The sequence below is a fragment of the Saccopteryx bilineata genome, chromosome 1, assembly GCF_036850765.1.
Source record: "Saccopteryx bilineata isolate mSacBil1 chromosome 1, mSacBil1_pri_phased_curated, whole genome shotgun sequence".
NCBI classification, from domain to species: domain Eukaryota; kingdom Metazoa; phylum Chordata; class Mammalia; order Chiroptera; family Emballonuridae; genus Saccopteryx; species Saccopteryx bilineata.
In genome coordinates this window covers 274,482,428-274,495,333 of record NC_089490.1, presented here as the reverse complement: position 1 = coordinate 274,495,333, position 12,906 = coordinate 274,482,428, and the positions used below count along the sequence as shown (strand labels likewise).

The 12,906-nt window shown below is 37.6% G+C and overlaps 1 protein-coding gene across 5 annotated transcripts in view; it reads right to left on the bottom strand.

Annotated features, from left to right (window-relative positions):
* Window positions 1–12,906, bottom strand: part of ADAMTS16 (ADAM metallopeptidase with thrombospondin type 1 motif 16) — a 172,037-nt gene that overhangs the window by 80,971 nt on the left and 78,160 nt on the right. For all 5 annotated transcript variants that reach the window (XM_066253601.1, XM_066253602.1, XM_066253603.1 and 2 more), the window contains exon 9: window positions 12,296–12,433. In XM_066253601.1, coding sequence (XP_066109698.1) covers window positions 12,296–12,433 — 138 coding nt within the window. The remainder of the gene's footprint in view (window positions 1–12,295; window positions 12,434–12,906) is intronic.

The window sequence follows — 12,906 nt, the reverse complement described above, 5'->3', positions numbered from 1 at the left end:
AAGACTTTATGTATGACTTTGGGGTAAACAGAGTGTTTTCTCAGCAATGTATACACACACACACACACACACACACACACACACACAGTAATCATCCTAAGGGAAAAATATGGATAATTTGGATTCCTTTAAAAATTTTAAAAACATGTGTTAAGGAAAATAAGGCAAGGTCAAAGTCCCACACAATATTTCAAAATCCTTTTTCCCACTCTGATTCGTGAACCATAAAATATTAAAGAGCTTGAGAGATCTTTTAGTTGTGTTTCTTATTTTTCCAAGTAAAAATCAGAGGCCTTCCCAAAAGGTTACCTCACTTGCCAAGGTCAGCACCTTCCCAGACATAAGTGATAAAGACCCCATCAGCACGTCAGCTCTGTTTCCCTCTGCTGCTCTTTCCATCACAAGGCAGGATCCATTTTCCAGTCTTAATGTCACACAGGCTCTGCAGAAACTGCAATCAGCTATGACTTTTCTTAATTGGTTTGATTTTCTTAAGATGACCTGTGGTGCCTGACCAGGCAGTAGCGCAGTGTATAGTGTCAGCCTGGGACACAGAGGATCCAGGTTTGAAACCCTGAGGTTGCCAGCTTGAGCGCGGGATCATCCAGCTTGAGTGTGGGGTCACCGGTTTGAGTGTGGGATCATAGACACAACCCCATGGTCGTTGGCTTGAGCCCCACAGTCACTGGCTTGAAGCCCATGGTCGCTTGCTTGAGCAAGGGGTCACTGGCTCATCTAGAGTACTCCCCACCATCAAGACACATATGAAAAAGCAATCAATGAACAACTAAGGTGCCATAATAAAAAATTTATGCTTCTTAGCTCTCTCCCTTCCTTTCTGTCCTTATTTGTCCCTCCCTCTCTCATCTCTCTCTCTCACTTAAAAAAAAAAAAAAAGCTCATCTGTGGTGGCTGAGTGGACAGAGCATCAACCTGCAATGCTGAGGTAGATAGCCTGTTTGAAACCCTGGACTTGCCTGTTCAAGGCACATATGAGAAGCAACTGCTGTGAGTCGATGCTTCTCACTCCTTTCCCACCTTTTCTCTCTCTGTCCTCTATCTAAAATCAATAAAAAAAAAATCTTAAAAAAAAAAGATATGCATTATACAGTGGAGCAAAATGTGACCTGAACTGTACTATTTCCATTATATGCAAAAGCAAGCTGAATGAGCTCTTTGGTCAAATCAAATTTTCCCATCAACAGAGGAGGTCAGGCATGGCAGGGAATCCATGCACCCCTCAAACCTCCAGGTCTATGATAGTCATCTGTGTCATGTATTGACATAGACTCATATGGGTGGGTAGCTGGGAAGGCATGTTCAATGATCAGTAGTACATGACTCAAATTTTTAAAAAAAGAATTGAAGATGAGTACATGTTGTCATTAAATTAAATGACCTAATTTTCCCTAAATTTTAGGCCTCCAAGGATGCAGACATGAGTAAATGTGATGAGGTCTGTGTCTGCTTACAGGAAATGACACGTTACTTTATGGACTAGGTTGGTGAGTTTATTGCACATATGTATCTGTCCTTCTTGACTCTACCAAGTATGGAGAAAAGTTGTGCTGACAACTTCAGGCCAATTGAATATCTTATTATATATTATTTTCCATCTACTAAATGCTAGGCTGCTAATAAAGGAAATTAGATTTATCATTAAAAGTTCACTGTTTCTCCTTACTCATTGTTGGGATTGTATCCAAATAGCCACCTAAGTTATTGGAGAATATAACAGTGTTTTGATTCCTTGGAAATCAGGAAGTCAGCAAACATGTCAAAGAAGAGTCTCAGATTCACAAACTGATGAAAAGTTAATGTTAGCACACTGTAGACATGTCTAATTTATAATTGGTCATCTCAAGTTAAATACACTTTATTAGTGAATTTGACAATACAAGTATTTTTTAGAAAATTTAATTTTCCGAGAAAACAAACTTGTGAGTATGTAAAATCTTGCATATTTATTTATAATCATGTGGTTCAAAAAATTAGTAAAATCTCTGAAAATAAAGGCTAATTACTGAAATTGCAACAGAAAGGTTTTACTGCTTGGCACAAAAACAAATGAACATACTTCAGAGTACATTTACTTGTTCCAGTGGCACAGGACAGAAATGGTTTTGAATCCCAGAACCTTAATAATCATCCTCAAAGTTGTGTTCTGACTTGAAGATTACAGTCCATATTTAGTGTCATTGAAATATTCTCTAAGCATATAAGTATTTTATTTCCATGAATTTTCTTATATTTCTTGGCAGTTAAAACACTTTTTCTGGATAATTTTATGATGCTGATTTTTACTGCACACCCAAATTTTGCAGTCCATTTCCCAAGCTATCAGAGCATATTTTTAAAAATTGAAAAATCTTTATATATCTTCATCATAACTCTGAAAATGAAAAAACAATACAATTTTTTGAAAAAGAATCTAGAAAATTAAAGAAAGAATTTGAGATATAGAAAACTCCAAATATATGTTGTTGTTGTTAATATAAGTAAGAGCACTGCGAGCCATAAAGTGAATGTTCTTTATTATAGGAAGCAGAATTCTTCACACACACACACACACACACTCACGCGCGCATGCATGCTCTGAACATCTGCAAGAAACAGCTAAAAACAATGCTAACAATCCCCAACTTGACTTCACTGGAACACTGTGTAGGGAACAACAAATGCTAAAAGGACCTCATGTGTCATGCCAGTTGTAGAAAAATGTTAACGTCACCTTTTATGATAATAGAAATGGAAAAATGACTAAGTATATATTCCCAGTATATAGGCTTATATTACCAAGATACAAATATTGTCCACAAAATTCTCATTCTTTTTGGGCTGCACAAAATATGAAAAGCAGTCATCAATCAACATTTTGCATGAGGTCTCAGAATAGGACTATGAGGAAAGGACCACACTTGAAGGCTGGAGTCCCTGCAAGCTGGTGGCCAGGATGCTGGCTCAAGAATGTGTTACAAGAATTGAAGGAATAGGCAGCAATCAAGGTAAACTAGCCATAGGCTCACTGGCTCAGGTGGGCATGGGGGAGCACTCCATAAGATAATGGACAACATATGAAAGTGAAACAAAAAAAAATAGTTCCTGACCCTACCCTAATGGTGTTCTAGAAACCAATAAATTGTGCAACAGAAAAAAAGAAAAGAGATTATCAGAAGATGGCAGCAGAGTAGGCGGACGCACAGACGCCCAGCTCTCACCACCAAACTGGAATACAAATCACTTTAGGAAAAGTCAGCATGAAAAACCAACTCTGAACTGCAAGAACAGCTCTCAAAAACCAAGGAGCAAAGAGGAAGCCACAATAATCCTGGTAAGGAGTGCCTGAATCTCCTCTGCTTACAGGAATGGAGGGGGGGGAGGCTGAGACTGAGAGCCCAGAGAGGATTTCACAGAGGAAAAAGAGCAGAAACTACTGCTCAAAGCCACTTACCTGGCAACCAGGGAGCAAGGTAGGTTGAAAAGACCAGCTTATCTCCCAAGTGGAAAGGACAGGGAGAGGGACAGACTGTGAGGGGCTAAGGAATGCAAGAAACAAAATAAAAAAGCTGACTCATTTGTGCTGGAGGTGGCCATAGCTGGGGGAGGGACTGAACCTTTCACAAAACAGAGCTGAAGTGCTTCCAGATCAGAGATCTCTGGATATCTATCCAGCTCCAATCAGCGCAACAAGACACAGCTGAAAACAAGAAGTGGGGAGGAGGGGCAGTAACTCAGGTCTCCATGGAGATCTGAGATACACTTCCCCCTACTGAAGCTGAGAAAAAACCCTGCACCCAGTGAGATTAGTTGGTGGAAGAGACCTTCAGCGTCTCAGGTTACACCCACAGCATTCCTGGATACAGTTTCAAGGAAGCCCCCTGCTGAGATCAGTTAACAAGACTATCACCTGTTAAGAAAACAAACAAATCAAGACTTCAAAACTGCCCAAATCCGAAAGTGGATTACAAATAATAGCTGATACCAACCCAAGAAGACCTAGAAATATCACAACTGAAAACTGGAGGCAGACAACACCAAGCCTAGACTCAACCAACTCTACAAATAAAACACCATGATGAGAAGACAAAGGAGTGCAATCCAAATGAAACCACAAGAGATACCTTTGAGAGATGAACAGAGTGATATGGAAATAATCAAACTTCCAGATGCGGAGTTCAAAATAATGATTGTAAGGATGCTTAGGGATCTTAGAACAACAATGGATGGTCATCAGAACACCGAAATAAAGAAATAGCAAGTATAAAAAAGGATATTGAAATATTAAAAAAGAATCAGTCAGAGATGACAAATACAATATCAGAAATGAAGACCACAATGGAAGGAATTAAAAACAGGATCGAATCAGCGAGTTGGAGGACTACTGGAATGAAGGCATGAAAGCAGAGAAGAAAAGAGAAAAGAGACTCAAAATGTCAGAGGAAACACTTAGAGAGCTTCTGTGACAACATGAAGAGAAATAACATCTGCATCATAGGGGTTCCTGAAGAAGAAGAAAAAGAACAAGGGATAGAGACTTTGTTCAATCATATCATAACTGAAAACTTCCCTAAATTAATGCAAGAGAAACTCTCACAAGTCCAAGAAGCACAGAGGACTCCATTAAAGAGAAACCCAAAGAAACCTACACCAAGACACATCATAATTAAAATACCAAAGCTAAGCAATAAAGAGAAAATATTAAAAGCTGCAAGAGAAAAAAAAGTTATCACCTACAAAGGAGCCCCCATAAGGATGACATCTGACTTCTCAACAGAAACACTTGAGGCCAGAAGGGAATGGCAAGAAATATTCAAAGTAATGCAGAACAAGAACCTACAACCAAGACTACTTTATCCAGCAAGGCTATCGTTTAAAATCGAAGGAGAAATAAAAAGCTTCCCTGACAAAAAAACAACTCAAGGAATTCATAACAACCAAACCAATGCTGCAGGAAATGTTAAGGGGCCTGTTGTAAACAGATCAAAGTGGGAAAAGAATATAGCAAAAAAAGGAATACACCTTTAAAGAAGAAAATGGCAATAAACAACTACATATCAATAATAACCTTAAATGTAAATGAATTAAATGATCCAATCAAAAGACATAGGGCAGCTGCATGGATAAGAAAACAGGACCCATACATATGTTGTCTACAAGAGACACACCTTAGAACAAAAGACACACATAGATTGAAGGTAAAAGGATGGAAAAAAACATTTCATGCAAATGGAAATGAAAAAAAAGCTGGGGTAGCAATACTTATATCAGACAAATTGGACTTTAAAACAAAGGATATAGTAAGAGATAAAGAAGGCCACTACATAATGATAAAGGGAGTAATCCAACAGGAAGATATAACTATTATAAATATCTATGCACCTAATATAGGAGCACCCAAATATATAAAACAGACTTTGATGGATTTAAAGGGCGAGATCAACAGCAATACTATAATAGTAGGGGATTTCAATACCCCACTAACATCACTAGATAGATCCTCAAGAAAGAAAATTAACAAAGAAACAGCAGACTTATTGGAAACACCAGATAACTCAATTTAATAGATATCTTCAGAACCTTTCACCCTAAAGCAGCAGAATATACATTCTTTTCAAGTGCTCATGGTACATTCTCTAGGATAGACCACATGTTAGGGCACAAAAGTGCTCTCAACAAATTTAAGAAGATTGAAATCATATCAAGCACTTTCTCCAATCACAACGGCATGAAACTAGAAATGAATCACAGCAGAAAAGCTCAAAAATTCTCAAACACATGGAAACTAAATAGCAGGGTGTTAAATAATGAATGGATTAAGAATGAGATCAAAGAAGAAATAAAAAATTCCTAGAAATGAATGACAATGAGCATACAACAACTCAAAATTTATGGGACACAGCGAAAGCAGTGCTGAGAGGGAAGTTCATAGCACTACAGGCACACTTTCAGAAGCTAGAAAAAGCTCAAATAAACAACTTAACCCTGTATCTAAAAGAATTAGAAAAAGAACAGCAAGTAAAGCCCAAATGTAGTAGAAGGAAGGAAATAATAAAGATCAGAGCAGAAATAAATAACATAGAGGCTAAAGAAACAATACAGAAGATCAATGAAACTAGGAGCTGGTTCTTTGAAAAGGTAAATAAGATTGATGAACCTTTAAGTAGACTCACCAAGAAAAAGACAGAGAGGACTCAAATAAATAAAATTAGAAAGGAGAGAGGAGAAATAACAACTGACACAACAGAAATACAAAATATTGTAAGAAAATACTATGAAGAACTGTATGCCAAAAAACTAGACAACCTAGATGAAATGGAAAAATTCCTTGAAACATACAATCTTCCAAAAATCAATCTGGAAGAATCAGAAAACCTAAACAGACCGATTACAACAAATGAGATCAAAACAGTTATCAAAAAACTCCCAACAAAGAAAAGTCCGGGGCCCGATGGCTTCACAACGGAATTCTACCAAATATTCAAAGAAGAACTAACTCCTATCCTTCTCAAACTATTGATATTTCAAAAAATTCAAGAGGAAGGAAGACTTCCAAGCTCCTTTTATGAGGTGAGCATAATTCTGATTCCAAAACCAGGCAAAGACAACACAAAGAAAGAAAATTATAGGCCAATATCTCTGATGAATATAGATGCTAAAATCCTCAACAAAATATTAGCAAACCGGATCCAACAATATATGGAAAAAATCATACTCCATGATCAAGTGGGATTTATCCTGGGGAGGCAAGGCTGGTACAATATTCATAAATCAATTAATGTGATTCATCACATAAACAATAAGAAGGAGAAAAACCATATGATAATTTCAATAGATGCAGAAAAAGCATTTGATAAAATCCAGCACCCATTCATGATCAAAACTCTCAGCAAAGTGGGAATACAGGGAACATACCTCAACATGATAAAAGCCATCTATGACAAACCCACAGCCAACATCATACTCAATGGGCAAAAATTAAAAGCAATCCCCTTAAGATCAGGAACAAGGCAGGAGTGCCCCCTTTCACCACTCTTATTTAACATGGTCCTGAAAGTCCTAGCCACAGCAATCAGACAAGAAGAAGAAATAAAAGGCATTCAAGTTGGAAAAGAAGAAGTAAAACTATCATTATTTGCAGATGATATGATATTGTATATAGAAAACCCTAAAGTCTCAGTCAAAAAACTACTGGACCTGATAAATAAATTCAGCAAAGTGGCAGGATATAAAATCAATACTCAGAAATCAGAGACATTTTTATACACCAACAATGAACAGTCAGAAAGAGAAATTAAGGAAACAATCCCCTTCACAATTACAACCAAAAAAATAAAGTACCTAGGAGTAAACTTAACCAAGGAGAGTAAAGACTTGTACTCGGAAAATTACAAAGCATTGATAAAAGAAATCAAGGAAGATACAAACAAGTGGAAGCATATACCGTGCTCATGGTTAGGAAGAATAAACATCATTAAAATGTCTATATTACCCAAAGCAATCTATAAATTCAATGCAATACCAATTAAAATACCATTGACATACTTCAAAGATATAGACCACATATTCCAAAAATTTATATGGAACCAATAGAGAACACGAATAGCCTCAGCAATCTTAAAAAAGAAGAATAAAGGGGGAGGTATCACACTTCCTGATATCAAGTTATACTACAAGGCCGTTGTACTCAAAACAGCCTGGTACTGGCATAAGAACAGGCATATAGATCAATGGAACAGAACAGAGAACCCAGAAATAAATCCACAGTTCTATGGACAACTGATATTTGACAAAGGAGGTAAGGAAATACAATGGAGTAAAGACAGCCTCTTTAACAAATGGTGTTGGGAAAATTGGACAGCTACCTGCAAAAAAATGAAACTAGATCACCAGCTTACACCATTCACAAAAATAAACTCAAAATGGATAAAAGACTTAAATGTAGGCCGTGAAACCATAAGCATCTTAGAAGAAAACATAGGCAGTAAGCTCTCGGACATCTCTCGGAGCAATATATTTGCTGATTTATCTCCACGGGGAAGTGAAATAAAAGACAGGATAAACAAATGCGACTATATCAAACTAAAAAGCTTTTGCACAGCTAAAGACAACAAGAACAGAATAAAAAGACAAACTACACAATGGGAGAACATATTTGACAATACGTCTGATAAGGGGTTAATAACCAAAATTTATAAAGAACTTGTAAAACTCAACACCAGGAAGACAAACAACCCAACCCAAAAATGGCCAAAAGAGATGAATAGACACTTCTCCAAAGAGGACATACAGATGGCCAATAGGCATATGAAAAAATGCTCAACATCACTAATTATTAGAGAAATGCAAATTAAAACCACAATGAGATATCACCTCACACCAGTCAGAATGGCGCTTATCAACAAAACAACACAGAATAAGTGCTGGCGAGGAGGTGGAGAAAAGGGAACCCTCCTGCACTGCTGGTGGGAATGCAGACTGGTGCAGCCACTGTGAAAAACAGTATGGAGATTCCTCAAAAAACTGAAAATCGAACTGCCTTTTGACCCAGCTATCCCACTTTTAGGAATATACCCCAAGGACACCATAGAACGGCTCGAAAAGGAGAAATGCACCCTCTTGTTTGTGGCAGCATTGTTCACAATAGCGAAGATCTGGAAACAGCCCAAGTGTCCGTCAGAGGATGAGTGGATTAAAAAGCTTTGGTACATATATACTATGGAATACTACTCAGCCATAAGAAATGATGACATTGGATCATTTAAAATAACATGGATGGACCTTGACAACATTATACGGAGTGAAATAAGTAAATCAGAAAAAAAACTAAGATGAATCTATACATAGAAGGGACATAAAAATGAGACTCAGAGACATGAACAAGAATGTGATGGCAACAGGGGTGGGGGGTGGGAGGATGGGGTGAAGAAGGAGAGAGGGGTTAGGGGAGGGGAGGGGCACAAAGAAAACCAGATAGAAGGTGACAGAAGACAATTTAACTTTGGGGGAGGGGTATACAGCACAATCAAATGTCAAAATAATCTAGAGATATTTTCTCTCAACATATGTACCCTGATTTATCAATGTCACTGCATTAAATTTAATAAATAAAAAATATATATATAAAAAAAAAAGAAAAGAAAAAGAGCTCTGTTGGAAAAATAAGAAATAAAATGAGGAAAAAAAGAAAGGAAACCTGGAGCCCAAAGTAAGAACCATAGTGAAACTAGCCGGAGTCCAGTAGACCCTGATGAGTCCCTAGGGAGGATAATACGGATGTCTTACTTTTGTTCTTAATTCTTAGCTTGGAGTCACCAGTTCCTAATGATGACCACAAGAACATATAAATTACAAAGACTTGGAAGGCACCTATCTGGCTGCTAGTTTGGCACTTTTTGGGTGCTGCCAACCTATTCTTTCTTCCATCATCTGTGGTCGAGCCAGTGTGGCGTGTGAGCCCTGCGGCTACCTCTCCATGTCGTGTTGCCTGTTCAGTTGCTGGAATCATTTTGTGGCAGAAAAATGTTCCTGGTGCCTGTGTAGACTGGCCCAGGATAGAATTACTCCAGAGCTGGGTCTAGAGGAGGGTAAAAGTGGAAGGTCACATGTGTATCATCATGTACAGAAGGGTATGGATAGGTAACTTTATATCAATGGTTTTGTTTTTTGTGTTTTTATTAATATTTACACTCACTATAAAACAACATATAGATAAAATTTTATGCTTACAATATGTAAAATACATTTTATATATCAAATATATAATATATAGAGTATTATTTGAATATAAAGTATATTCGTACACTATATATAGAAACATTTTTATAAATGCATGCACACATATAAATCTATAGTTATGTTTTTATATATATATGCACATTTCAATTTCTTTTAAAAATTCTGTGCTGATAAAAGCTTTGTTTTTCTTGAAATATTGGTATTTGCCCCATTTTCTGTTAATATAAATGATTATATTTCTTTTTTGTTGCTTTGATTTCTAGAATGATTCTAGACCAATTTTAGGCTTCAATATCACAGCAAAAGGTTGAACTTTAGATCTATATAATTATATGGTTTTTTCTTAATTTTATTTTTTATTTTCATTTGCTTTTCTCTTCATCTGATTTTTTGTGTGTGTGTGCCAGAGACAGAGAGAGAGAGAGAGAGAGAGAGAGAGAGAGATTGGAATAGACGGACAGGAAGGGAAAGAGATGAGAAGCATCAATTCTTTGTTGTGACACCTTGGATGTTCAATGATTGCTTTCTTATATGTGCCTTGACTGAGGGGGGCTACAGCAGACTGAGTGATTCCTTGCTCAAGCCAGCGACCTTGGATTCAAGTTGGCGAGCTGTGCTGAAACCAGATGAGCCTACACTCAAGCCGGTGACCTCGGGGTTTCGAATTTGGGTCTTCTGCCTCGCAGTCCAACACTCTATCCACTGCACCACTGCCTGGTCAAGCTCTCTGACTTTGAATTTCACTATTTTCTTTTTGTGACAATCCATTCCAATTTCTTAAAATAAGGTAGTTTTATTTGTTAGCTTTTTGCAAAAATATACTATTAAAATGAAAATTCTCAAACTTTCTTTGACAACTCTCAGAAATGTGAATGTGTTTAGTTGTGAACTACTAGTATTAGTAGATTATTGTGAGCCAGCAAGTTGTTAGCAAGCCAACACAATTCTTTTGTGTCTAGTAAAATACATTTATAATGATTAAAAATGTCCTTCGAATAAGAGCAGTTTTTCTTCCTGGGACCAAAGAAGCAATAATGTTCCCATTTTAGGTGTGTTTTCCACAAGGAACAGATATACAACCGCAGTTGTTCCAGGTACTGACTTTTGATTCCAGAAGAATGTGTTCAGAAGGGGAAAAAAGGGATGTTGAAAAGTTTAGGTAGATCCAGCACCTAAAGTCTAATGCCCATTCAGTTGTCCAGTTCTATGCTATCAGAGATAATTCATTGTCATAAGAGTTAAGAGCTACTTTCTAAACAAATAAAAATTTTCCCTCATCCTTATAGAATTCTAACCAAGTAATTTTGTTACATAATTACATATCAAAGCAAAACTAAATATTATGATTTCAACAGTTGCTTTTCCTCCAGAGTACAAGGTCATTCAGCAGCACCTGGATCTCTGAATGACTACATGGAGCAAGGATCTCAACAATCTGTGCTGGCATGCAGTGCAAATCAGAAATGTTATGGTTGAAACTAAGCCAAACTACCAGCTCAAAGCCACTGAGGTTTGGAGGACAATCTACTTTACTAGCAGATCTAAGGATATTTCTTAAAAGTACTTTTTTTCTCAAAAATTTTATTTATTTTTTTTCTGCCTTTTTTTTGTATTTTTTCTGAAGCTGGAAACGGGGAGAGACAGTCAGACTCCCGCATGCGCCCGACTGGGATTGACCCGGCACGCCCACCAGGGGCGATGCTCTGCCCACCAGGGGGCGATGCTCTGCCCCTCCAGGGCGTCGCTCTGCCGCAACCAGAGCCACTCTAGTGCCTGGGGCAGAGGCCAAGGAGCCATCCCCAGCGCCCGGGCCATCTTTGCTCCAATGGAACCTCTCTGCAGGAGGGGAAGCGAGAGACAGAGAGGAAGGAGGGGGGAGTGGAGAAGCAAATGGGAGCTTCTCCTATGTGCCCTGGCCGGGAATCGAACCCGGGTCCCCCGCACGCCAGGCCGACGCTCTACCTCTGAGCCAACCGGCCAGGGCCAGAAAATTTAAAATCTATTGACTATTGCTCAGAGAGTTAAGTCCTACCTTCCAAATGCTTTATACCTTAAATAAAATAGTGCTATTATCAAATTTTCTGAACATAATTTTTAAAATTACAGAATTTTGTAGTCATGGTAAGGTTTAAATATTCAAATTTTTACTCCTATTAAGGAATAAATTTTGTTAAAACAAAAAAATAATTTAGGTGTGCTTTACCATTGTGTGCACAAATAAATAGATGACAGATCTTCCTATTCATGGACTAAAATGTCTAGTTATGGAAAATAAAATTTAAAAAACTAAATTTAGATGCAATATATTGGCCTGCAAATTATCATGGAAACTTTGAGTTTAATGGTTGAATCATATTGGAAAAGTCTACAGACCTCCATGTTTTAAGAAAGTGTTTTGCAGACGCCTTGATAAAATGAGTGTCGTAAGACACCTTCAAATGGGAACTATCTTGAGAATTCACACCCAAGCCTGAAGCTGCTCAGATATTAGAATTAGGCTGACCAGGCACTGAACATCAATAGTACCAAAAGGTACACAACCAGCTCTAAAAGTTTATACCTTAAAAATTTGTGCAGGTACTGGCGGCTGCAGGGTGACCAGGAGAAGACTCCGTTGCGTCCTGCTAAGGTAGGGGACATTATGTTGCCCTCAGACTTTTTGCACATGTTCCCTTCTCCATCGTGGACCATGCCAAAGCTATGAGAGAGAGAAATAGTTTTGTTTAACACACAGATCAGTTTAAATTGTCTAATATACTCTAACAAAACACGTGTTGACATTGTGGAGACTCCCTTACTTTTGTGTGATAGTCAAGCAGAAATTACAGCCTCAACAACTAAATTGTGGAGACTAGTCATGTATTCACAGACTTTTCATGAAGAACTAGCATTCACTGAGTTCTCTGAAAGTACACACAAATATTAAAACAGAGCACTGTCTAAGGACAGGTGTTTTCATTATTTAAAAAAAATAGCATTTAAAATGGCATAGGAAAGGCAGTTCACTTGATCTTGGTAGAGCTAAAACTGTTCCATATTCCTTCATTCCCTCTCTGCTTACTCTCTTCTGCTCACCAAAGATTGTCAGAATTTCCAGTGTTTTCCAGAAATACAGATACTAGACTTCCCAGATGTGTTTGAAATGTAACAGAATTTAAGAACTAGCCAACT